At 40.3% G+C, this 27095-nt stretch overlaps 2 protein-coding genes across 2 annotated transcripts in view; both read right to left on the bottom strand.

The window, feature by feature from the left end:
• Positions 1 to 7888, bottom strand: part of LOC135470016 (integrin alpha-9-like) — a 30400-nt gene extending 22512 nt beyond the window's left edge. Inside the window, exon 1 of the mRNA XM_064748708.1 lies at positions 6768 to 7888. Coding sequence (XP_064604778.1) covers positions 6768 to 6979 — 212 coding nt within the window. The 5' untranslated portion in view covers positions 6980 to 7888. The remainder of the gene's footprint in view (positions 1 to 6767) is intronic.
• A 5520-nt stretch (positions 7889 to 13408) lies between these two features.
• The window catches only part of LOC135470321 (DNA repair endonuclease XPF-like), a 29841-nt gene continuing 16154 nt past the window's right edge, over positions 13409 to 27095 (bottom strand). Inside the window, exons 15-23 of the mRNA XM_064749183.1 lie at positions 26651 to 26800; positions 23945 to 24133; positions 22783 to 22920; positions 22455 to 22583; positions 21984 to 22070; positions 18563 to 18736; positions 16911 to 17051; positions 16142 to 16237; positions 13409 to 14174 (exon numbers count right to left, since the gene is read on the bottom strand). Of these exons, the coding sequence (XP_064605253.1) occupies positions 13914 to 14174; positions 16142 to 16237; positions 16911 to 17051; positions 18563 to 18736; positions 21984 to 22070; positions 22455 to 22583; positions 22783 to 22920; positions 23945 to 24133; positions 26651 to 26800 (1365 nt within the window). The 3' untranslated portion in view covers positions 13409 to 13913. The remainder of the gene's footprint in view (positions 14175 to 16141; positions 16238 to 16910; positions 17052 to 18562; positions 18737 to 21983; positions 22071 to 22454; positions 22584 to 22782; positions 22921 to 23944; positions 24134 to 26650; positions 26801 to 27095) is intronic.

The following is a 27095-nucleotide window of genomic DNA, read 5'->3' as shown; positions in this document are numbered from 1 at the left end:
GATTGAGCTGGAAGCAACCTTTCGATTGCTCAAGTGACATTTTATGAGGTATTTAAGATAACAACTCTGTTTAATTAGGTTGTGGTCATAATGGGGCATTTTAAAGACTTATGTTAAAATGCGGTCCTTGGGGCAAAAACTCCCTTAACCACCCCACTTCCTCTCTTCTCCCTTCTACCACCCGTGTTCTGTGTAGCACTCCTAAAACAGCGGTAATGCATAGCACTGTGCCATGCAGTTCCACTCATGCAGTGGGCAATACACTGTGCGAGCAAATGTTCAGTACTGATGTGTGAAAATTCCATGTCAGTCTTGCAGTCTATGTCCGCACGGTATCTAAGTGGTACAGTCAAGAAGTTTGCGGTATCGTACAGCAGTGCGGCAGCTACGTATATTTCAGTTCAGTGCGGTTGTCAGGTACGCTGTACCGTGGAGCAGCAGCCACCACACAGTACTGTATGTTTTTGCGGCGCAGTACAGTATAGCTGATGTGCAGTACCCGACACAAGGTTTAAGACCACGCCATACTATCACAAGACCTTCCTGCCTCTTATGGTAACTTGCAGCGCTGTACATAGCCCCCGTTGTTAGAATAGTTGGTTTTCACTACGTTTTCATAATTGGCAACATTTCTAATTCCAGATTTTAATTTGATCTGTCGTGATTACATGTCGTCGTGGCTCGAGATATTTGTTACCCTTAAACTATGGTTTGTAATTAATCGTAAATATTTACATCCACTTAAAAAGATTCTCCCAAAGGAATAATGCTAACTTTTATTATTCGCTTTCCAATCACCTCATTGTACTGGATAGCCATAGGAGAATGGTGAGTCGGCCCAGGGCGGATTTATCACTGGTTCTTTATAACACAGGAGTGCTATGTTACCAGCTTGTTCACATATGGCCAAAGCAAATATATGAACGAACGATGTCTACACAACGTCAGCCCAAATTTTGGAGAGAAATGTAGCCCCATTCAAGTTTGTGACGGTACACACGACATGATTTGTTCAGTCTATAGTTCACATCAAGCAGGCTTATATCGGACAGCTTAGCGATAATTTCTATATGTGGTCTGAAAACAGAGAAAAGTATATCTTATCACAGTACAGGGTTTAGTAACATCGCAAAAATAATGGCACTAGAAAAGACTAAACTCAGACATGTTGTATATATATACATGCAAGTTTGCTTGGGGTTTTCGTCGAACTTAAAGGTGAAGAAAACATAAAAATGACACAAAGTTCATATGAAAGAGTGCGAAAAGTTATTCCTAAATGTGGTTCCGATTTTTCCTTAGGGAGAAAAAGACACTTGAAAATAATTTTTGTATGGTGGGTATTTGGGACCACCTTTTGGTATTTATAGTCTTTGTTTAATAATGTCATAAATGAGGATGTAACACAGGTTTAATAAATATTTTTGCACTAGAATTTGTTCTTTTCAGTTAACAAATGTATTAAACCTCAATTTGGACCATATTTGTATATTTAATCAGTTCATAAATATTATCTTAATTTAGGTTAAATGTATATGTTTCGATATAAACAACAAATTTACATTCAAACAAATTTATTACACAAGCATCACATCCTTTTTTATTATTATGCAACAACGATCAATACTAAAAGTTGGTCCCAAATACCCACCATACAAAAATATTTTCAAATACCCTTTCCTTTTGAAAAAAAATCCAAGAAAAAATGTTAAAGATCATATTTGCAAATAAGTTTTGACGCTCTTTCATCTGATTTTGGCATCATTTTTATGTTCTCTTCTCCTTTAAATAATTTCATAAGGTGTGTGTACATATACTGTGTCTTCTTGTGGCATAGCGGGTCCATGCTGCCACAAAAGTATCATGCCAAAGACACCATACATGACACCTCACCTAGTCACATTATAATGACACCGTGCCAGCCAGTCCTACTTCCTAGCTCTAACCTCTTAGTGCTGAACGCCAAAAAAGGCAGCATCAAGTACCGTTTTAAAGTCTTTGGTATGTCCCGACCAGGGTTTGACCCCAGGATTCCTGGCTTCGAGGCGGACGCTCTATCAAGCCACCAAAGTCGTCCAGGCAGGTTGTACATGTCCCTTGAATATGACAAGTTTTGTTCGTTTACTTCAATGTGTAATGCATTACAGTAAAGGTTGATAGGCATCAGTTAACTTTCACATGTGTTTAACTTCAATGACACATGCTATGTAGATGACATCTGCAACTGGTATATCTCATCCATTTTGATTGTCGTCATCGTAGTATTATGGCATAACAATTAAAAAAACGTAATGAGTCATGCGCATTACCGATTTGTCGAGCGGATGTACATGTAGACGTGTACATTGGAGTTCCGACTACCGAATTCGTCCTTTGTAAAGTCATTTACACACATTGTAAAAATTCGAGGGCAAGACATTTCAAACAGAATGGCTTCCAGTGACTTTTATGTACTGGTAAATATATTATAGTTCTGGAAAAAGCACAATTTAAGTATTTTATCTGACCATTGTTTCCGTAAAATTAGTAGACCTCGTAATGATTGAACTATTTTCAAATACTAATCGAGCCATCCCACAAGTGATCCTCCAATTCAGACGCGCGATGAAGCATTTAAAGTATTTTTTTTTATTTTTGTCTTGAACTTCTCTTGTTCAACAGCATACTAAAACATAAAAAAGTTTTCCGTGAATCGAAAGAAACCTGCCAGTGGGCCTGTAGGCGTAAGGCACTGAAAGTTTCCACAACTAAAACGTTTGGAATCTCCCAGGAAGATGTGCACCAATGCAGCATGCACAAGTTCATCGTTATCGCTAGCAGCCACCTGGAACACTTACGTCACAAAATAGAATACAGTTCCTATGCACCGTAGAACCCAAGAGCACCAGCCTGCGCCGTAAACAGGTAATATATTAGGGTCACCGCCTCACCGAAGGTAGTATGCCCATAGGTCTGTCATACTTTAGGTAAAATTAAGGTGCTGTAGGGTCAATCCTATATGAGGATGAGGCCGATATATATATATATATATATATATATATATATATATATATATATATATATACCGCCACAGGTTTATGGCTTTCAAAGGAAAAGGAAAAAGCCCAACAAGATTACCATCAAAACAGCACAAGCCTCTAAAGTCATGGATCTGGATCTGACCACGTGGAAGTATAGAATGCTGATGGCATAGGTCTATATCTGTTCCCGTATAAACAGAAGCATAACGGTCCACAATACAATATAGGCATACTGATGCACTACAACTAGCAATGGGTGCGTGCGGGTAAAATAACTCAAACCATAAAGGATACATAAAACGATTGGTTTACTTCTTAATATTGAGTTCATATAAAACACATAAAAGTGAAAAAAAGCTTGTCATCTCGGTCAGTTCGGAAATTAAGTACGTTGCTGTGGTGACGTCAACGGTGATTACTGTCAAAACGGCTTTGTTGAAGGGAGAGCGAACTGTGGGAGCTAAGTTGGTCACGCGTTTCAAGTATGTTCATTGATAACATCATTTCCGAATTTTTCCGACCATTAACAAAAAATATATATACAAAAGAGCAATATAAAATATGCTCCAAAAAACGAAAGTTTTTTTTGTCAGTTTGACATGTGTTTATTTTCCTTAAAGCCATATATCCTTCGTTTTATAGCACCTCTTCATGTGTCCTTTAACTTACACACACGATACAACTTAAGAATGTTCCCTAGGATACACCTAGTGCCGCATGACCGACAAATCCTTCCACTGGTAAAGTGTTCAGTTCCGTTACTTCCCATCCCCACATGCATTCTGAATTAATGAAGCTTACACATTACCGGTGTATACTTCACCGACATGTTCACAATGGGGTTACCCTCATGCCAGTTATATACTAACAAACAGATGTATACCGGATTCCCCAGTGATAAGGACAAGAAATGATGAAAGTGTGCGTAAAACTAAGTTTAGCCTGATGCTAACTACTACAGCTGGGTAATGAACTGAGTTACATGTAGCCAAAAAATTTATTACCGATATCGATAACATATCAATTATATTTTAATGTCAGTGTGTGCAGGTCGAGACATTTCCGACTTTATCCTACCGAGATTTACGAACAAAGATTAAGCAGCAGTCTGCATGCAGGCAAGTTGTTGACTGCATGTGTCACAGAGACAGTTGTGTTAGTTTTAACCTGCCATGCAGCTACTTTTGACAAATTTGTAATGGCCTACCGTTACCAACAAACCATCTGGCAATTCAGACATATATGTTCAGAAAGACTACAGCGTTTATAACCGAGTCTGTCTGGTGCTCAAGCACTGATTGTTATCATGTACACTTATGAACAAAGGACTTTCAAGAGCAATTGGTCCTCTAAACTCTACATATAAAATACACTAAACATTCGTAGTGTAAACAGTGAAAAGTGAAAGTTGAAAATTAACGCACAGAGAATGGAAAGGTCAAATATCAGCATGTAAACCTCATTCTGATCAGGCTTTGATCAAATGAGTTAGTTTTTCTTCAAATATTAACTAATAAGTCACTTTACTGGCGGTCTGCCTTCACTTCAGCACCTTGAGGCCAATCTTCACCTCACCCTAACATGTCTAACGTTAAATATATTCCTGTATATTTTGTATGTGACGGTAAGCAACGTGATTATATTTGCATTATTTCAATATATTGCATAAACGAGCAATCTGGTGGGTTAAGATTTTTTGGCCATGCAGTTATTACACAATCCACCTCACTGACAGATTTGTTCAGCTGGCCCTGAGTTCGCATGCGAGAGCTGTTTACATTTTGTGTTACGAGTGAGTGAGTGAGTGCTTGGGGTTTATCGTCGTACTCAACAATTTTTCAGTCATATGACGACGAAGGAATCCTTAGGGTGCATGTACGTGTAATGTGCCTCCTGTAGCAGGACGGATTTCCACCGCTCTTCTATCTAGTGCTGCTTCACTGAGACGACTTACCGAAGGCAAGTCAGTCGCCCCGCCCGAGCCATTATACTGATAGGGGTCAACCAATCGTTGCACTATGCTCTTGATGCTGAACGCCAAGCGAGGAAGTTACAACCTCCTCTTTTAATGTCTTAGGTGTGACTCGATCAGGATTGATCCTGGATCTACCGGTCCCGTTGTGTTACGAAAGTAAGGCTGTCATAGTATGCTGTGACATGGTGCATGTGTGCGGCTGTGGCATAGCCTTTCAGTGAGGCAGCACTGTATGTAAATACGACGAATCAACATGATATTATGACAATAAAAATGTTGAAACCGACGTTAGACCCTAAACAAAACAAAATATGAAGTGTTTAGAAAGATGCATAAACTATCTTACATTATGACTAGCTCAGAAAAGGCTAGATTATTATGTGAGGCAATTAATGCCATATATCTAAATCAGATAAGACGATAGTAAATATTTACTGCTATTATAATGTGACATTTTTCAACGGGGATGGAAATTAACTGATAAATAGCCAATGTGTTTACATTTCTGGGTTATCAGATAAATGCTGACATGGGAAACGTGTTATCAAAAAGATAAGAACGTCAAAATTAATCAATAAGCTCCGCTTTCACCCACCTGAGGATAAATCCCCACATTAAAGGAATAAACTCTGATTTTGGGCCAAAGTCGATGGAACAAAGTATAATGGCGCGGAACTGGATGGGCCACTTCGCATGGGCATGCAGTATAGTAGCGAATATTTCAGGAAATCCTGCTGTCTTCAGGTATATCACACGACTAAACATAGGTTTCACACATGCATAACTAAAAGGAATCAAATTACATAATAAATTTTATATATAGCTCTATTATACAATGAGATAGATAGCGAGATAGTACAAGCCAATACGATAAATTCCTGTAGGCCTACGTCACAACTGACCTTATTTGGATAACACTGTTAAAGAGACAAGACTATATCTTATTAAATGACGTACAGTATGTGAAACTATACATACTGCATATTGACATGCATGTTTACGTACATGTAGGCCTATGCAAGCCATTCATATACACAACAACTATACAGAATGCAGAATGAGTTACATTTTTATGTACATGTAGGCCTATGCAAGCCATTCATATACACCACCCTAATACTACAACAACTACATAAAATGGATGATGAGTTACACTTTTGTGTACATGTAGGCCTATGCAAGACATTCATATACAGCACCCATATACTACAACATATACTGCATGGCAGACCATCCCACGTACGACCGGAGAGAGAGAAAACCATCATGAGCTGGACTTGAACTCACTGCGACCGCATTGGTGATAGTTACACTTTCGTACATATAGCACATTCATAACCGTGATAGACCTACAACAACAGTCTGCTATGGGGACAACCTTTACTAGCATATGTAGAGGTTGTCGTTTTTACCCTCACGTAGCTACATGCAAACTGTATTGTTTCACACGACACAGCTTGAATTGTGACCTGAGATCCACTTCACACACGTCATAACTTTAATCCACCTGGTTTCATTCTGAAGATCCAGTTCCCTCCCCACCATACCTACAAAGTCTAGGGCTGAAAGTTCACTGTCAAGCCTAGACGCACTGACGTTTACTTTGTTTACGTTGGAGCACGTGTGGTATACAGGGTCAGTGTAAACATTCTCCGATACTGACTACACTTCTTCACACGATATATAGCACCCCATGTGTAAATGGAGGCTATGTTCCTCGAACAGAGAAAAAGGCAAGAGAATGAATGAATGCATATGGTTATGTTACTTACCAGGATCCTCGAGAATTGTTGAGCAACGCCACGGAATAGCCGAAGTAACTACCGTTAGACCCGGAGTAGATTACTGGCTGGGACGTATCGATGTTATAGCAGGTGATAGTTAAAAGCTGTACAGATAACACAACCACCATGTACAACAACCCCATGTGTCCAGAGTGACGATCAAACTCAGAAACCTTCAGGGTTTTGGTTGTAGAAATCATGTGGCAGTCACAATGACATCATCCTTTCAGAATCAGATTTAGACTCTGTTAGCGACCATTGCAGATCCACGCGGTTTGTATAGAAATGTACAGAGTGCTGTGGTGTTCCGATCTGGTCTTTACGGGCACTAATTGAGTTTATTTAAGCTATGTTATTATTGTTACAATTCTTTGTATTAGATCTTTTATCCGGATGATAAAAAAAACCTGTGCCCTGCACGCTGACAAAAGTTTAAAGTCCTCGGTGTTGATGTCATTCGACGTCGAAATCATATGAATCTATCAAGGTGTATCCAACCAAAATAATGAACCAAGACGTTTGGAAACTCTTGGAAAATTATACTGCTGCTTGTCTAGTACATGTCTATAACCTAATAAATATCACGGTACTACCAATGCAACGAAAAAGATCCCAGGACCAGATCACATCTCGAATCCTCCAGCCATTAATACCATTGTATGAGATTCAGGATTCAGTATCCCGTCCTCCTGTATGCAGCACAGTTAAAGAAACAAGTACGTCTTCCTTCTTGACGCGATTAGCTAGTGGCAGTTAGCTGCAGTTATATTAGCCGCGTGTACGCCGTACGGAAGCTGTTGACACACCCACCGGCTACCATTCAATGAGGGGTGCTCTATTAGAATCCACTTAAGAAGTAGCGTGAAGGATATCAGGTGATGACGATTGTCGAGTATTTGGCACGACTTTGGTAGCACTTTCCAACTCTGTGGGCGAACTCGGTAAATGATCAGTACTCAGCTTAAATCCAGTAGCACCTCACTGTGCAGTCGACTTGATACTAGCACATATTAAGTTATACCCGATGACCCAGCGAATGCGGATGTGGAAACCCTTGCAAATAGTTTACCTAGATGCAATAATCCTAGGATATTTTATGTAAGCTCCACGGGTAGTGCATGGAAAGTGCTACAGCCTCTTGTGCTTCTCTCATCAACAGCGGTGTAGCGGCAAGTGGCCCAATGAGGCCAACTATACGCTCAGAGCCAGGCGATAGAGTAACCGGAGCTAAATGGCAAGCCTCTCGTTATCGGTAACTGACACAAACCACTGCTATCCAGCAGTCAGTTCTAAACAGTGTACGTGTACCAACTACTGTTGTGGTATAAAGACTCAGTTAACAAGCGAATTGGCCAAGATAGCTCACGAGGCAAAACAAATCGGCATACATGCACATATGGTAGAGTTATGTCCGACACAATTTCACTGTTCCCTTCACAAGTTTAAAGTGAACAGTCCAGCTCTTGTAATGCCCAAGAATTTCCCCCCAGCCTCGAGCTTCCCCCATGTCCTCTCTTAATAACGTTCTAGCGCCCACATCCACCCCCAAAACCGGAATTTGCTTGAAAACACAATAAATGTCATGCTATATATATATATATATATATATATATATATATATATATATATATATATATATATATATATATATGTCGAGTGCATAGCGGTAGTCATCAAATTGAGCATATAGGAAATTCGTGTACAAAAATGTCCACGCTTGTACATTGCATTATAACATTGCACCAAACATATCAGAAAGCTTTAGTTGTGCAATAAATGCCCGCTAGGGCCTACTAATGCACCCAAACCGTCGTGTTAGCTAGGTATATCCCTGTATTCCAAGAACTCCATGTATATAGAGAATATTCCGCTACATACATCTACATTTCACAATGAAAAATAAGTCTTGTTCACAAAAAATATGTTGTTCACAAGGAAATTTATTTATTTATTTATTTGATTGGTGTTTTACGCCGTACTCAAGAATAGTTCACTTGTACGACGGCGGCCAGCATTATGGTGGGAGGAAACCGGGCACAGCCCATTTTCTACCATTACAATGTCGGTATTTAAATTCGAAGTGTTGGGGCTACTTTGAATAGAATATATATATCACTATATGTTGCTATATACTCAGCATACAGTAACTGTACATACCAGGTTTACAGTCTGTGGTCAGTCCTTCTGGGGTTATAGTTAAGGTAACAGGGGACATTGATTTTCCTTACTATTTATGAAGTAAATTTGTTAACTTCAACCTCAAACATATATATCCCCTCGCTTTCGCGGGGTACAATGCCATACCGCCACATGCAAATTGCACTTTTCTCTACAACATAGCCAAAAAAAAAAAAACTTAGCATGACCACCATTTTTGAGCTGTTGTTGCTGGAAGTGCAGTCACAGCATTTTGTTACCTCCAAGGGTGGGGGGGAGGGGGGGTTGGGGGGGGAGTAAAAATGGTAAAAAAGTTTTCAGTTCTATCCAAAACAGATAAAATTCTGATGTCTTTTAACACTGCATAACTCTATAGTCCATCAACAAATTAAAATGACTGTGTGTCAGTGTTAGCCCGTCAGTGCTCCTTCACTCTTCAGTTCGGATCAAATTGCCTCAACTGCGCATGTGTAACCTTGGGTAGATGCACCTACCAAGAGTTAATCTCAAGGGTTGAAATTTGCGTATGGCAAGATCATTAGTAATCATGGCAATCTATGAAAAAAAACAATGGCTTATAGCAGGACAATGTTGATCCGATGTGGGTCTCATTTAATTTAAAATTTGGGATTTGCACGCACGGTGGATAAACTCTTAACATTTACTGGTGCCTATAACGTATACTATTAAGAATATATATCAGCATGTGACTATGTCTTTCTTAGCGAACTATTTCGTGTTCAATGTTATTTTACTTGAACATGTTGCTGTAGTCTCCACGCATGGTTAGGAAAGATCGTGCATATATATTTATGTGATTGGTATTTTACCCCGTACTCAAGGTTATTTCAGTTATACGACGGCAGCATTATGGTGGGGAACCGGGCAAAGTTATAGGGAAACCCACGACCATCAGCAGACTGCTGGCAGGCAGACCTTCCCACGTACCGCAAGTTACATCGGTAATGTTACATCGCGATAATTTCAAGATCAGTTATTTGCGGAATGCCAGACCAGGTTTCTGACCCCATGAATACATGTACAGTGCTTAGTAATCCTGATAAACTACCCATGATATCATTAAGTACTATATATGTCTATTCATGAAACTTAGCCCGCCGGGTAGCAAAACATTCGTTATCAGTAGCAATTACACCATAACGGTTGGACAAATAGCAATACTTGGCTCGTCTGCTGGCGTTTATGTGTCCCTGCTGATATTTAAGCCGTCAGAACAAACTGTTCCGCGTGTGAACGCAAATTCCTATATTCGCAGAAGCATCATGAACGGCTTATCAACCATGCAGTCTCTCGTAGCGAAATAGCCATTCATTAATATGATCTCGCTTGAATGGCTGCAACCTCACAAACTCTACTCTAGAAGACTATGAGATTGAGGTTGAGATTGGGGCTCTGTGAATACGTAGTGCAAAAAGAAAATACAACTCCTAACATGATTACTTCTCCTTTCATACAGAATACATGCACCGTCTCTGCCTCATATGTCCCTGACGGCTATACGACGATTTGAAAGACGTGAAGAATCTAATACAACTCTAGTTGTGTCGCGTTGTCGAACCGGCATACACGTAAGGACTGGAATACCTCTTCAGTTGTGTGGCATTGTCGAACCGGCATACACGTAAGGACTGGAATACCTCTTGAGTTGTGTGGCATTGTCGAACCGGCATACACGTAAGGACTCGAATACCTCTTGAGTTGTGTGGCATTGTCGGACCGGCATACACGTAAGGACTGGAATACCACTTGAGTTGTGTGGCATTGTCGAACCGGCATACACGTAAGGACTGGAATACCACTTGAGTTGTGTCGCGTTGTCGAACCGGCATACACGTAAGGACTGGAATACAACTCTGGTTGTGTCGCGTTGTCGAACCGGCATATTTGTAAGGACTGGAATACAGCGTTAGTTGTGGCGCGTTGTCGAACCAGTAAGGAACCACGTAAGGACTGAGAATACAACCTGAATTGTGTGGTGTTGTCGAACCGGCATACACGTAAGGACAGGAATACAACTCTGGTTGTGTCGCGTTGTCGACCCGGTACACCTCTAAGGGCTGGAATGCAACTCTAATTTACTATCCCCTTCATGCTGAACGCCAAACGAGGAAGTTACAGTTTCCTCTTTTAAGGTCTTAGGTGTGACTCGACCCATGGATATCTACCGCTCCTGAAGGGGACACTCTACCAATTGTGCTATCGGGGCCGGTAAATACAGCTCTAGTAGTTTCGCGTTGTCGAACTATAGTCTATTTCTTTTAGCGGGTCGCTTATATTCAGCTGTCTATAAAATCAGTCATACTCGCTACCAAAATTGCCTTTAGTCAGTTACCCATAACAACACAAGCTCTACACAGTGATATGTTGAACGTCCGTATTATTACAAAGAAAATGCAGTTGGAATACTTTTTTAATTCATAATGTTAATCTCCGTAAGCTTAGTTTCGACACCAAGAACTCAATGCCTCGAATGACGTCAGAATTATTCCACAGCAAGGTGCATGCTGGCCAATGGGCGTGGAGAGAAATTTTGTTTTACAATGGCTGCACAAACAAGTGGTTAGAACAAACTCCACACAGTAACACAGCCGACAGTACTGTGCGAATAGGCGACATCGCTTTAATTTCTTAACATCCATCTGTAAATCTATACTGCCCTGAGATCATATACTACAAGAGATAAAATAAAATTGATTTACTTGGGTTATATTACGCTAAAACGTGTAAACAATTTCAAATATGGCATTGTCAGTAACAGTGTTTACAATTAAGTCGGTATCTAGTGTGGCCCTCCGTCAAAACATGTTCAATTCCGCCCAATATCCAACATGCCATTGGTTTTCGAATAATTCTGACGTCACGCAAGGTTATGGCTTCTTGCAGTCGAAACCGAGTTGATGAACTTTAACCTTATGAATTAGAAAAAGTGTTCTGACTTTAATTTCCTTGCAAAAATATAAACTTCCAACATATCCACAGGTAGAGCTTGTGTTGTTACGTGTGTCTGACAAAAGGCAATTTTGGTAGCGAGTAACTGAATGAGGCGATAGCTGAAATGAGGCGACTCTCTAAAAGAAATACATTATAGCATACACGTAATCACTGGAATACAACTATAGTTGTGTCGCGTTGTCGAACCGGCATACACGTAAGGACTCGAATACAACTCTAGTTGTGTCGCGTTGTCGAACCGGCATACACGTAAGGACTGGAATACCTCTTGAGTTGTGTGGCACTGTCGAACCGGCATACACCTAAGGACTCGAATACCTCTTGAGTTGTGTGGCATTGTCGAACCGGCATGCACGTAAGGACTCGAATACAACTCTAGTTGTGTCGCGTTGTCGAACCGGCATACACCTAAGGACTCGAATACACCTCTAGTTGTGTCGCGTTGTCGAACCGGCATACACGTAAGGACTCGAATACATCTATAGTTGTGTCGCGTTGTCGAACCGGCATACACGTAAGGACTCGAATACAACTCTAGTTGTGTCGCGTTGTCATTTCGCATATATGCACCAGAGCTTAGGATCCCACGCGACAGGTCGGGTCGAGTTGGATCTTATGTATAAGATCCGGTGTATACTGAGCTTGAAACCAGCGTATGATCGTATGCTCTCTGTTGGTTCAAGTTGCTCCGAACCCAGTTCCACTAGTCATGTGGATCTAATATAAAAAGAATAATGGCCAGTTGTATTGAACTACTGTGAAGTTCGGCATACACGAGAGCTTAAGACGCCAGTCAACTCGACTCAACTGGTCGTCCGAAGTTTGAATCCTTAGCGATTCAATTAACAATCAAGTTGATTTGAGTTGGGTCTTACGCTCCCGTGTATACCCATCCCTATCCTATATTCCTATCGCGTCTTCCTCTCCTGTAATATCTGGAGGCTCACCCCTCAGCGCCCCTCAGACAGCTTGTCTGAACCGGATGACCGGTGGGCGTGCATGTATCAGTTTCCAAACATGACGATATCAGTTCACATGTAAGGCATGGTATCAGTTCGCATGTGAGAAATGACATCACTTCACAAGTAAGGCATGACATCGCTTCCCAAGTAAGGCATGACATCGGTTCACCAGTAAGGCATGACATCACTTCACAAGCAAGACAAGACATCACTTCACAAGTAATACAAATGTGCCTGCTGAGTAGGTTATCTCCCTTGGGTTGTGAATACAATGGTCTCAACATTGAAGCCATTCACCTATACGTCGGCCTTCTGCACTGAATTGAAGGGTCTTTGCAGGATAAATTTTTGATAGGATACACAAATATATGGTGTCAATAATCCTCATGGTGGACATCATGAGGATCATTGACACTATATATTTGCGTATCCTACCACTGTGTAACCATGTACCTAATGGTACATGCACCTATGCACACAAATAAAATGAACAGAATAAAACTTCAAGGAAGCAAATTCAACAATATCATTCCAGTAAAGTGGTCAAACACATATATATTTGTTATGAATGTCCTACATTTATTGAGCATTTATGGTAGACACATTTACTGAGGATTTATGGTAGACACATTTATTGAGGATTTATGGTAGACACATTTATTGAGGATTTATGGTAGACACATTTATTGAGGATTTATGGTAGACACATTTATTGAGGATTTATGGTAGACACATTTGTTGAGGATTTATGGTAGACACATTTGTTGAGGATTTATGGTAGACACATACATGTACTTTTGATAGTCACAAGTGCTTGTTAAATATTAATTTTGTACACAGGGTAATAACATAAATGTATTCATCGTAATAAATAAATAAATAAATGTTACCATAATGTAATCTCATAGGTTTCAAAAAATCTGATGATGAATTGTCACTTGATTAGCTTCACAGCCTGCTGATTTCTCCACTGTAAATTTGTTATGAAATGTACAAATGCATCTAAACACTGATATTACAGATTCACAGTAAGTCAACTGTACTATCTGGAACTCTTGTTGCCTTTCCCATGGAAATTTGATTTTGAGTTTTTCTTGTATGAGGGTTTCTGGTTTGTTGATTCTTCAATCACGCCTCCTTGTTGATGCAGGAACTTCCACAGTGATTCAGCATTCCCAGAATTCCCCAGTAACTCCGTCAGATATTCTTGACTAAGGGAAGACAACTCTGCTATACTCTCAACCTTATTCATCACCTGACGATAATTTCTGGAGTTAATGCCCGGCATTTTAAGAAGCATGTCCTGTCAACAAAGTAAATGCATGAATATAATTTTGTATTTTGAGTGTGTAGAACAGAAAGGTACACATCAGTCCTGTGGGCCATGATTATATCTGTCTGACCACTGGCACACTGTGTGAGTGTATAGTACAGGAGAGTGCACACCTGTGTGCTGTGGTTATATCAGTCTGACCACTGGCACACTGTGTGAGTGTATAGTACAGGAGAGTGCACACCTGTGGGCCATGATTATAGCTGTCTGACCACTGGCACACTGTGTGAGTGTATAGTACAGGAGGGTGCACACCTGTGGGCCATGATTATATCTGTCTGACCACTGGCACACTGTGTGAGCATGTGGTACAGGAGGGTACACACCTGTGGGCCGTGATTATATCTGTCTGACCACTGGTGGACTGTGTAGTACATTAGGGTGCACACCTGTGGACTGTGGTTATATCTGTCTGACCACTGGCACACTGTGTGAGCATGTGGTACAGGAGGGTACACACCTGTAGGCCGTGATTATATCTGTCTGACCACTGGCACACTGTGTGAGTGTATAGTACAGGGGACTACACACCTGTGGGCCATGATCATATCTGTCTGACCACTGGCACACTGTGTGAGCATGTGGTACAGGAGGGTACACACCTGTAGGCCGTGATTATATCTGTCTGACCACTGGTACACTGTGTGAGAGTGTAATAAGGAGGGTACACACCTGTGGGCCATGGTTATATCTTTCTGACCACTGGTGGACTGTGAAGCACAGGAGGGTACACACCTGTGGACTGTGGTTATATCTGTCTGACCACTGGCACACTGTGTGAGAGTGTAGTAAGGAGAGTACACACCTGTGGGCCGTGGTTATATCTATCTGACCACTGGTGGACTGTGTAGTACAGGAGGGTGCACACCTGTGGACTGTGGTTTTATCTGTCTGACCACTGGCAGACTGTGTGAGAGTGTAGTAAGGAGGGTACACACCTGTGGGCAATGGTTATATCTCTGACCACTTGTGGACTGTGTAGTACATTAGGGTGCACACCTGTGGACTGTGGTTATATCTGTCTGACCACTGGCACACTGTGTGATAGTGTAGTAAGGAGGATGCACACCTGTGAGCCATGGTTATATCTGTCTGACCACTGGCACACTGTGTGAGAGTGTAGTAAGGAGAGTACACACCTGTGGGCCATGGTTATATCTGTCTGACCACTGGTGGACTGTGTAGTACACTAGGGTGCACACCTGTGGACTGTGGTTATATCTGTCTGACCACTGGCACACTGTGTGAGAGTGTAGTAAGGAGAGTACACACCTGTGGGCTGTGGTTATATCTCTCTGACCACTTGTGGACTGTGTAGTACATTAGGGTGCACACCTGTGGACTGTGGTTATATCTGTCTGACCACTGGCACACTGTGTGAGAGTGTAGTAAGGAGAGTACACACCTGTGGGCTGTGGTTATATCTCTCTGACCACTTGTGGACTGTGTAGTACACTAGGGTGCACACCTGTGGACTGCGGTTATATCTGTCTGACCACTGGCACACTGTGTGAGAGTGTAGTAAGGAGAGTACACACCTGTGGGCCATGATTATATCTGTCTGACCACTGGTGGACTGTGTAGTACACTAGGGTGCACACCTGTGGACTGTGGTTATATCTGTCTGACCACTGGCACACTGTGTGAGAGTGTAGTAAGGAGAGTACACACCTGTGGGCTGTGGTTATATCTCTCTGACCACTTGTGGACTGTGTAGTACATTAGGGTGCACACCTGTGGACTGTGGTTATATCTGTCTGACCACTGGCACACTGTGTGAGAGTGTAGTAAGGAGAGTACACACCTGTGGGCTGTGGTTATATCTCTCTGACCACTTGTGGACTGTGTAGTACACTAGGGTGCACACCTGTGGACTGCGGTTATATCTGTCTGACCACTGGCACACTGTGTGAGAGTGTAGTAAGGAGAGTACACACCTGTGGGCCATGATTATATCTGTCTGACCACTCTAACTCCTCTTCAGCTGCCGTCACTGTCATGGCTGTCGCCCCATCAGGCTGATCCCGTCCAATCTGCACAGGGAACATTAAAACATGATTGCAACAAAGGTCTGAGGTAAACTACATTAAAGAGGCTATAGTGAAGATTTTTGGGAAAAAAGAAAAAAAAAGTTGCATCATCAATTTTTAGAACTTTATTACAGATTTTGAACGATAACATCTGAACATACGACACTGATATTTTGTGACTGGTATTTTGGGGCTACCGTCCGTTCTAAAATAATAGCAAAAAAAATCGATTGGAGATTTACCAACTTTTACGTCAAGCTAGCCTAGAGGGCTGAAGTTCTATTCTATTCACTATTAAGGGTACATGGAAAGGTCTGGCAGCAACCTGCAGATGGTCGTGGGTTTTCCACAGGCTCTGCTCCGTTTCCTCCTACCATAATGCTGAGTGATGTCATATATATATATATATATTCTTGAGTGCAGCGTAAAACACCAATCAAATAAACAAATTAAAATAAATAAAATAAAATAGCAAATAAATTCACTATTAAGGAGATCCCACATTGCTATTCAATTATATAAACATACATAGTTTTCTATAGTTTGTGGGCTTCTAAAGCAGGAAAGTATCCCTATTTCCCCTTTATATCCCTGATTCCTCTTTATATCCCTATTTCCCCTCTATATCCCTATTTACCCTTTATATCCCAGATTGTAAGAGCCCACATATTATCACCTTGAGTTCCTGGATAAGCTCTGCTGTAGCATAGGGACTGGGACACCAGAGGATACGCAGTTTAGGAAAGTGAATTGTGATCAAGGTGAGGCGTGATGTCACATCCTGTATTGACACTTCCCTAGAGACATCATACTTCCCCTACAACAACAACCACGGACAAGTTTTCAGAGAAACCATGTGTGATTACTAAGCATTAAAACGGATTTTACATTTTACTGAAGGAGTTTTAGAGCCTGACACACTTCCTAACACAAAGCTGCATATTTACGGAGAATGAGGGCTAGATTCAGACAAAGAATTTCATTTATCTTGACATATATCAAGTTTCACTAATGTAGAATTGGAACCCTTGCATCTACATGTAGCTGGTCAGATGAAGTTATTGCTAAGCCTGTCCTATTTTGGTGGCCATCTTTGGAGACTTTCCGCATAGTTTTGATGGTAGAACCTTTAAAACCTTAAAACATTTACAACTAGATTTGTTTTTTTTTTCTTTCGTTGCAATAACAGAAAAACTACAGCGTCCATTTCATTGAGTAAGCTGCCTGTGCAGTCCTAACCTGACCAATTACAAGCAGAATTGTGATTCAAATTATAAAAAAAAAATGAGCATATGGGCTTTCTTATATGGAGAAATGAGATGTTCAAGAAAAATATAGGATTTTCCATCTCAACATACATCGCAGTCATAGTTTAGGACTACATCAATTGCATACAGGATTGCTAAACATGAAAAACATGTTTGTTCCCAACACATCTAAGGTTTGTTCCCAACACATCTACAGTTTGTTCACAACACATGTACAGTTGTTCACAACACATGTACAGTTTGTTCACAACACATCTACAATTTTTTCAGAACACATGTACAGTTTGTTCACAACACATGTACAGTTTGTTCACAACATATCTACAGTTTGTTCACAACACATCTACAGTTTGTTCACAACACATCTACAATTTGTTCACAACACATCTACAGTTTGTTCACAACACCCCTACAGTTTGTTCACAACACTTATACAATTTGTTCACAACACATCAACTTGTTCACAACACATCTACCAGTTTGTTCCCGACACATCTACAGTCTGTTCCCAGCACATCTACAGTTTGTTCACAACACCTCTACAGTTTGTTCACAACACATCTACAATTTGTTCACAACACATCTACAATTTGTTCACAACACATCTACACTTTGTTCACAACACATCTACAGTTTGTTCCCAACACATCTGCCAAGTATCATCATGAAAATTCCCTCATTTCATTTAAGTCCAAGGTCTACCTTCAAAAGCCAATAACTTGGAAAACAATTCATGGAACAACATTGCCCCCAATACACCTGGAATGTTTCATTAAAATCTGTTGAGAACTGTATGAAGAATTGTGTTAAAAATGGACAAAGGGACACACAGTCTATTAGATGTATCAAAGATAATCCCTATATTCCCCCTCCCCACCTCACCCTACACGCACATACACATTCAATATATGCCCTTGCATCATCTTTGTTTTTTTTACACACAGAAATATCTGAGACTAGCATGGCTATCCTTATAAATACCACAGTTTACAATGTGTCCATACATTTTCATCTTTGCTAAAATTATGCACTTATTTCCTGCTATAAAACAGAAACTGACCTGCAGAGAGAAGGACTTTGTGGGGTCAAACTCGATGAGAAGGATGGGGCGTCTGTAGTAGCGACACATGGAGACACACTGGTTGTACAAGCGTCCATTATTGAGTGAACCTATCAGATCGCTTACACTCTTCCTCTCGATGCACATCTCTGGAGTGATGATGTAATCTCCCACCTGAAAGGATTACAATTATTTATTCCAAATTACCACATTTTCACTGCTGTCTCACTAAACACATCATACAAAGCTCTCTATGCACATCTCTGGTGTGATGATGTAATCTCCCACCTGAAATGATTACAATTATTTATTCCAAATTACCACATTTTCACTGCTGTCTCACTAAACACATCATACAAAGCTCTCTGTACACATCTCTGGTGTGATGATGTAATCTCCCACCTGAAATGATTATAAATATTTTTTCCAAATTACCACATTTTCACTGCTGTCTCACTAAACACATCATACTAAGCCCCTGATGCACATCTCTGGTGTGATGATGTAATCTCCCACCTGAAATGATTACAATTATTTATTCCAAATTACCTCATTTTCACTGCTGTCTCACTAAACACATCATACTAAGCTCTCTATGCACATCTCCGGTGTGATGATGTAATCTCCCACCTGAAATGATTACAATTATTTATTCCAAATTACCAGATTTTCACTGCTGTCTCACTAAACACATCATACAAAGCTCTCTATGCACATCTCTGGTGTGATGATGTAATCTCCCACCTGAAATGATTACAAATATTTATTCCAAATTACCACATTTTCACTGCTGTCTCACTAAACACAGCATACTAAGCTCTCTATGCACATCTCTGGTGTGATGATGTAATCTCCCACCTGAAATGATTACAAATATTTATTGCCAATTACCACATTTTCACTGCTGTCTCACTAAACACAGCATACAAAGCTCTCTATGCACATCTCTGGTGTGATGATGTAATCTCCCACCTGAAATGATTACAAATATTTATTGCCAATTACCACATTTTCACTGCTGTCTCACTAAACACATCATACAAAGCTCTCTATGCACATCTCTGGTGTGATGATGTAGTCTCCCACCTGAAATGATTACAAATATTTATTGCCAATTACCACATTTTCACTGCTGTCTCACTAAACACATCATACAAAGCTCTCTATGCACATCTCTGGTGTGATGATGTAATCTCCCACCTGAAATGATTATAAATATTTATTCCAAATTACCACATTTTCACTGCTGTCTCACTAAACACATCATACAAAGCTCTCTATGCACATCTCTGGTGTGATGATGTAATCTCCCACCTGAAATGATTACAATTATTTATTCCAAATTACCAGATTTTCACTGCTGTCTCACTAAACACATCATACAAAGCTCTCTATGCACATCTCTGGTGTGATGATGTAATCTCCCACCTGAAATGATTATAAATATTTATTGCCAATTACCACATTTTCACTGCTGTCTCATTAAACACATCATACTAAGCCCTCGATGCACATCTCTGGTGTGATGATGTAATCTCCCACCTGAAATGATTACAAATATTTATTCCAAATTACCACATTTTCACTGCTGTCTCACTAAACACATCATAATAAGCTCTCTATGCACATCTCTGGTGTGATGATGTAATCTCCCACCTGAAACGATTATAAATATTTATTCCCAATTACCAGATTTTCACTGCTGTCTCACTAAACACATCATACAAAGCTCTCTATGCACATCTCTGGTGTGATGATGTAATCTCCCACCTGAAATGATTACAAATATTTATTGCCAATTACCACATTTTCACTGCTGTCTCACTAAACACATCATACAAAGCTCTCTATGCACATCTCTGGTGTGATGATGTAATCTCCCACCTGAAACGATTATAAATATTTATTCCCAATTACCAGATTTTCACTGCTGTCTCACTAAACACATCATACTAAGCTCTCTATGCACATCTCTGGTGTGATGATGTAATCTCCCACCTGAAATGATTACAATTATTTATTCCAAATTACCAGATTTTCACTGCTGTCTCACTAAACACATCATACAAAGCTCTCTATGCACATCTCTGGTGTGATGATGTAATCTCCCACCTGAAATGATTATAAATATTTATTGCCAATTACCACATTTTCACTGCTGTCTCATTAAACACATCATACTAAGCCCTCGATGCACATCTCTGGTGTGATGATGTAATCTCCCACCTGAAATGATTACAAATATTTATTCCAAATTACCACATTTTCACTGCTGTCTCACTAAACACATCATAATAAGCTCTCTATGCACATCTCTGGTGTGATGATGTAATCTCCCACCTGAAACGATTATAAATATTTATTCCCAATTACCAGATTTTCACTGCTGTCTCACTAAACACATCATACAAAGCTCTCTATGCACATCTCTGGTGTGATGATGTAATCTCCCACCTGAAATGATTACAAATATTTATTGCCAATTACCACATTTTCACTGCTGTCTCACTAAACACATCATACAAAGCTCTCTATGCACATCTCTGGTGTGATGATGTAATCTCCCACCTGAAACGATTATAAATATTTATTCCCAATTACCAGATTTTCACTGCTGTCTCACTAAACACATCATACTAAGCTCTCTATGCACATCTCTGGTGTGATGATGTAATCTCCCACCTGAAATGATTACAAATATTTATTCCAAATTACCAGATTTTCACTGCTGTCTCACTAAACACATCATACTAAGTTCTCTATGCACATCTCTGGTGTGATGATGTAATCTCCCACCTGAAATGATTACTCCACAACACCAGTTTTTTGGCGCTACCTCACTAAACACATCATTCTAAGCATATATCCAGTGTGATGGTGTAATCTCCAGCCTGAAATGTTTACCAAATGGATCAGTTTTTCAGTGCTCCCTCACTAAACACATCTACCTATAGCTCCAACATGGACTTACTGGAGCATGACTATAAATCTAGGCAAACTAGACTGGGCAAGCAGAAACAACAGGGCATTATGTAACAACATCTGACACATTCACCCACTTAGCCAAGCAATGCAGTTGATAATTGAAAAAGGAAGATTTCCCAACACATCTACAGTTTGTTCCCAACACATCTGCCAAGTATCATCATGAAAATTCCCTCATTTCATTTAAGTCCAAGGTGTTATGTGATGCATTAGATGTGTTATTTCAAATGCGTAATATTATAACTTTACGTATCAAGAGACAATCTCCTCATCAAAACAGCAGGCTGAATCCCAATATGTGGTGTACTGGACTGAGCCGATACATCGTGTGTGAGTGAGTGCGTGCTTCGGGTTTAACATCGTACTGAACAATTTTTCGGTCATATGATACATCGTGTGTGCCTTGTGGACAAAACAATATTGAATGTTAACGTACCTCCAGTGTAACAGGCTCAATCTCTATCCCACGACGGTGGATCAGGGACGGTAACTCACTGCGGAACTCGCGCATGTCCACAATAACCTGTAGTTATGGGAAAACAAACCATCTCTTTAAAATGTCTGTGAATTCAAGGCTTCTGTGAAAGAAAATATTTTTCCCACATTTTCCAACCTTCATACAGAGATCAATGAATACTACTTTTGATTTAAAGTTTATTTAAAGATCCACTTTAAACCATAATACAATATGATATTTGTTCAACATAAAAAAAATCAACCACTATCCCGTAATAAACACATTTGCAAGAACAAGGACCTGAAAACTTTTAACTAGGTTACTTATCAGGAATTTCAGGACTCTGTGGTTAAAAGTCTTGAGTACTTGAATAACCCTGAATAACTGACTGTTTTACCATCTTATTGCAGAGTAGCTATGCAGATTTCCAGAACTCTCATAACCCTTTACCCTCTGTTCTTGTGGTTTCTCCACAGCACCTTTCCTAGAGCTGACCGTCTCACTAGCAGGAGTGCTGTCCCTTGCCAAATTTGGGGCATCCCCTGCCTTACCATCTCTTTCCTCTGGGATCACCATTGTCTGTATTTCAATTAACATATTTATTGATTATTGTATTGACTTACCAGTACTTCATTTATGTTTTTTATCTTAACAAACACAAATTTTTACATCTGAATAATAATCATCATGCTAACAACTTTTTTTGCACTTATTTGTATGCAGTGGTACATGTATCATACAAGAGAACCTGTTTGATTTTAGACTAATAATTACTCACAGCTTTTGTCCTAATAAGGTACTCAAATGCTTCTTTTTCCTTTCTCAATGTTGTCAGATATCTCTGTTCTTCTGTGGAGCCTGTGTACATAACAAAATACACTCTCAGTGGAAGGCCAGGCCTCGTACACTTAAACAGCTGAAATAGAACAAGACAGTACTTATTACATCTATCTAATTATACAAATTCATTTATGAGTGCTTGGGGTTTAACATCGTGCAACTGGCATCCATGCAAGGACTGGAACACAACTCGAGTTGTGTCGCGTTGTCGAACCGGCATACACATAAGGACTGGAATACATCTCTAGTGAGTGCTTGAGGTTTAACGTTGTACTTAACAAATTTTCAGTCATATGATGACGAAGGAATCCTTAGAGTGCGTGTAATGTGCCTCCTTGTTGCAGGATGGATTTCCACGGCTCTTTTATCTAGTGCTGCCACACTGAGACGTCTTACCGAAGGCAAGTAAGCCGGCCCGCCCGAGCCATTATACTGATACGGGTCAGCCAGTCATTGCACTATCCCCTCCATGCTGAACACCAAGCGAGGAAGTTACAACTTCATCTTTTAAGGTCTTAGGTGTGACTCGACCTAGGATCAACCCTGGATCATGGACTGAAGTGGATGCTCTACCAAATGTGCTATTCGGGCCGGTTCCGACCTTGAAGAAGAGAACAGATTAGCTGTTCACCATCGTGACTATTTTCGTACTTTCTTAGCATTTGCTAGTTTGTGTTAAACATCATTTTGGGAACTGACCTTGCGATTATTGGCATGGTTATTGGTTGTTGGCTGGTATACGAATGTCTGTTTCAACGCATAGATAGATAGCATTTTGTTCCCTTGGTAACCACTGGGCAAAAAGTTTTTACGTCTATCCAAAACAGACAAAATTCTGATATACATGTAGTTTAAACTACGTACAACATAGCAGTGCAAAATAGCAGTGCAGAAATTTATTTTACATTAACAATCTAAAATGTCAGGGTGGCAGTATTACCCAATCTTCCTTCACTTCGGAAGCAAATCTTGCACATATATCACCTCTATACAGGTTTCTGAAGCCTGTGGCGCCCCCAGTTCTCTTGCCAGGAGCAATCACCTTTCAATACTCAAATCTGAGAGACTGGCAACAAATGCTAAATGTAAGCACAATTTACCTCAAGCTGTCTCACAAACTGCATGTCAGCATCATAGAGGATGACATAGCGAGGCTGGACCTCCTGCAGTGTCCGCATGAGGCCTTGGTGGTCAGAGCAACCATGAAGGGGGTGAACCACAACAGCTGGGGAAGAGAGGATACCATAGTATGCATCCTGAGAGGAAAGTTGTAGGCCCTCGTTGCCTTCCTAAAAAGAAAAGACAGAACAAAAAAATACAACCTTGTAGTGGAGAGGTGTGGAAACAGGCCTTAATGGCTTAGTGGTTATTTAGTTTAAACACGCATGGTAACTTTATATATCACGTTTTAGTTCGGAATTTTTACGAGGCAATGGGGTACGCCATGTTGGAGGAACTGGAAAGAAGATGTCATGTCACTCGTATACCAGCGGCGTTCTTTTGTTTTAGAAATAACTCATACCTGATTGGTTAAAAGACAAGATGGCGCTTTCAATTTTCTAAATGTGCATGATTTTGTTCCCTTTCAAACTGCGATATCTTGGTTATGTAACATAACCCATGACAAATGTATATTTTTAAAACTTTACGTCAGATACTTTATCAATGCATGCATACATTTGGCTATTCTACTGTTGGCTTCTTCAGATGATGATATTTATCAGCCATGTATGCCAAATACCAAGCTACTGAATGTCATTAATATCAAATGTACACAAGTACTATGGTAGTCAGGTATCTGGCCATAAGAAATCAAAGAAACAGAATTCTGAAGTGTACCATGTTTTATCAGTTTCTTTTAAAAGTTTCATTACATGTAAATAAAGCTATTTAATTTGTACATATGCATCTATGTTAATATTGGGAAATTCAAAACAGTTATATTTTGACTCTCAAGTGGAAAACTCCAAACTCTGAAAATATGCAACAGTCTTGTATGAAAGAATGCTCAACTGACAGTAGACACAATAAAACAACAGAACACAAAGAAGTGGCATGTCTTCCTAAATGTTTCCCAGACAATGTTTGTTTTTTCACTTGTTCATGAACACTTGGCACAAAGGTTGAGAGGTTTATGGTGAACAGAATCAGGTACCGGTTCACCTCTCCATGCTGATTATGTGTCGTACACCTCATGGTCCTACAGTTTCAGACTTCCTTACATTCTGTCTCATTACATGCTCATCAGGCCCTTATTGTTCACATCATACATGTGGGATGGGGGCATCCATGGCTCAGTTGGTTAGTGCGGTAGCGCAGCGTAATGACCCAGGAGTCTCTCAACAATGTGGTCGCTTTGAGTTCAAGTCCAGCCCATGCTGGCTTCCCCTCCGGACGTACGCACTGCCAGCAACCTGCGGATGGTTGTGGGTTTCCCCTGGGCTCTGCCCAGCTTCCTCCCATCATAATGCTGGCCGCCGTCATATAAGTGAAATACTCTTGAGTAGGGCACAAAACACCAATCAAATAAATAAATAAATACATGTGGGACGTGTTCATGCAGCTCTGCTGACTGCTCATCCATACAGTATCCAGAAGCTTCTCATCACGTTACGAAGCCCGATATTTAACCAATATCTAGAAACATTCTCCAGGCATTTTGGAGGTATTAAACAGTTACATGTATATGCATGTACATCAACCAAAAGCAGGTTTCATTTCACTGCTCCAGAGGCTGCTAAAGTGAACATAAAGTCTGCCACTATATGTACATAGAAAAAATGATAAAAAAGGACACAGCTGTCACAGAAAAATATGTGAAAAAAAACTTCAGAAAGCTGAGAAGAAGAAGTTCAGCAGTGGAGATATGGCACTGACAGACAATTCACTCCAGTTAGCCATGTTGTAGAAACGCCTATGAACTTGGCCAATCACCGGCCCTGAAAGCGTCATGTGATAATTGGGTGTCACATCAAAAAACCTTTTAGCTCTCCATTGTCAGTGTGGTTTCTTATAGTGGATAGACAGATATCGATGTAACAAATTGGATTTTGCAGTTAGTTTAAGTGTTAAATTGATGCATTTTGGACCAGACATTTATGAGTAGGGAACTGAGAATGGCTGTATGACGGGTCATAAAGCGCACATGTTGGGCAGGATACTGTAGTAACTTGTCAGGGTGAGCTGGCAAGAAAACCGCCTCGGGAGAGTCATTGCTAAAAAAACAATACTGTGACTTTGCATTATTTTTCCTTAGCAAAGTCAGATTTATTACAAAAATATCTTCCCAAGATCTGAATGAAACAGTCTGTTATCAATCAGAAGGACCTGCTATGTTCGGTGAATTCCCTGAAGTCGGTACGATCAGCTAGAGGAAATGCTTACACCCATGCAGAACAAGGACCAGCAGGACCGCTAAAACACGACGCTTGTGTTCACGAACATCGTCCAGACCGAGCGCTAAACTAAAAGAAACATCGGCCCATTCAACATGGAACAGAGCTCATAATCTCTGATTGGGCACTAAGCGTTTTGGTTTGCATTTTCTCACTGTCACATTGTTTATTACTGATGGTAGAGGAGAGGTCCTAGGTTTTGTGACGTCACTCTAGATAACTATAACATGGCTAAATGGCGTCAAAAAATGAGTGGCTACGTACCGACGATTGCTTGCTATTAAATATTTTAGAACGTTTCTGGAACACTACTTCCTTAATTAATTCAGCTTTAGTGGCTGACTTTATGTTCCCTTTAATGTGCTCCTAAACCTGATTTATGACTTTATGGATTTATTAAATACAACATACTGGATTAGCTCTGCTGCTGGTGTTATCATCGATCTTCCCAACCATCTGAGTCAGTGTATATTCACAGCTGCTTTGTTCAGGTTTCTCCACAGGCTTCTTTGTCATCTTTCCTCTTCCTTTACTTTTGTTTGGATATTTGTCAAGCTCTTTCTGCATAGTGGATAGAAATAGAGAAGCAAGAAACACCTTAAGTAATCAAGTATATCAGAGCTCACTCCATGCTTGACTGATGATTCAAGCAGCATATGAAGCTTATTTACAGCAATATACAAGACTTTAGCTTATTTTAGCTGTACAGAAGCTCATATTAGCCGTCAGCCAGGTTATTTCAGCTGCGCAGAAACATATTTCAGATGTACACAAGTTTCTTTCAGTGATACACCAGCTGATTTTGCTTGATGTCTAATTAAATTTTACAGTGAAGCTTTGGCAAGTAGGTGTCACG

Source organism: Liolophura sinensis, chromosome 7 (assembly GCF_032854445.1).
Source record: "Liolophura sinensis isolate JHLJ2023 chromosome 7, CUHK_Ljap_v2, whole genome shotgun sequence".
Taxonomy (NCBI): Eukaryota; Metazoa; Mollusca; class Polyplacophora; order Chitonida; family Chitonidae; genus Liolophura; species Liolophura sinensis.
The sequence above is the reverse complement of the archived record's forward strand: the minus strand, read 5'-3'. Positions and strand labels throughout refer to the sequence as shown.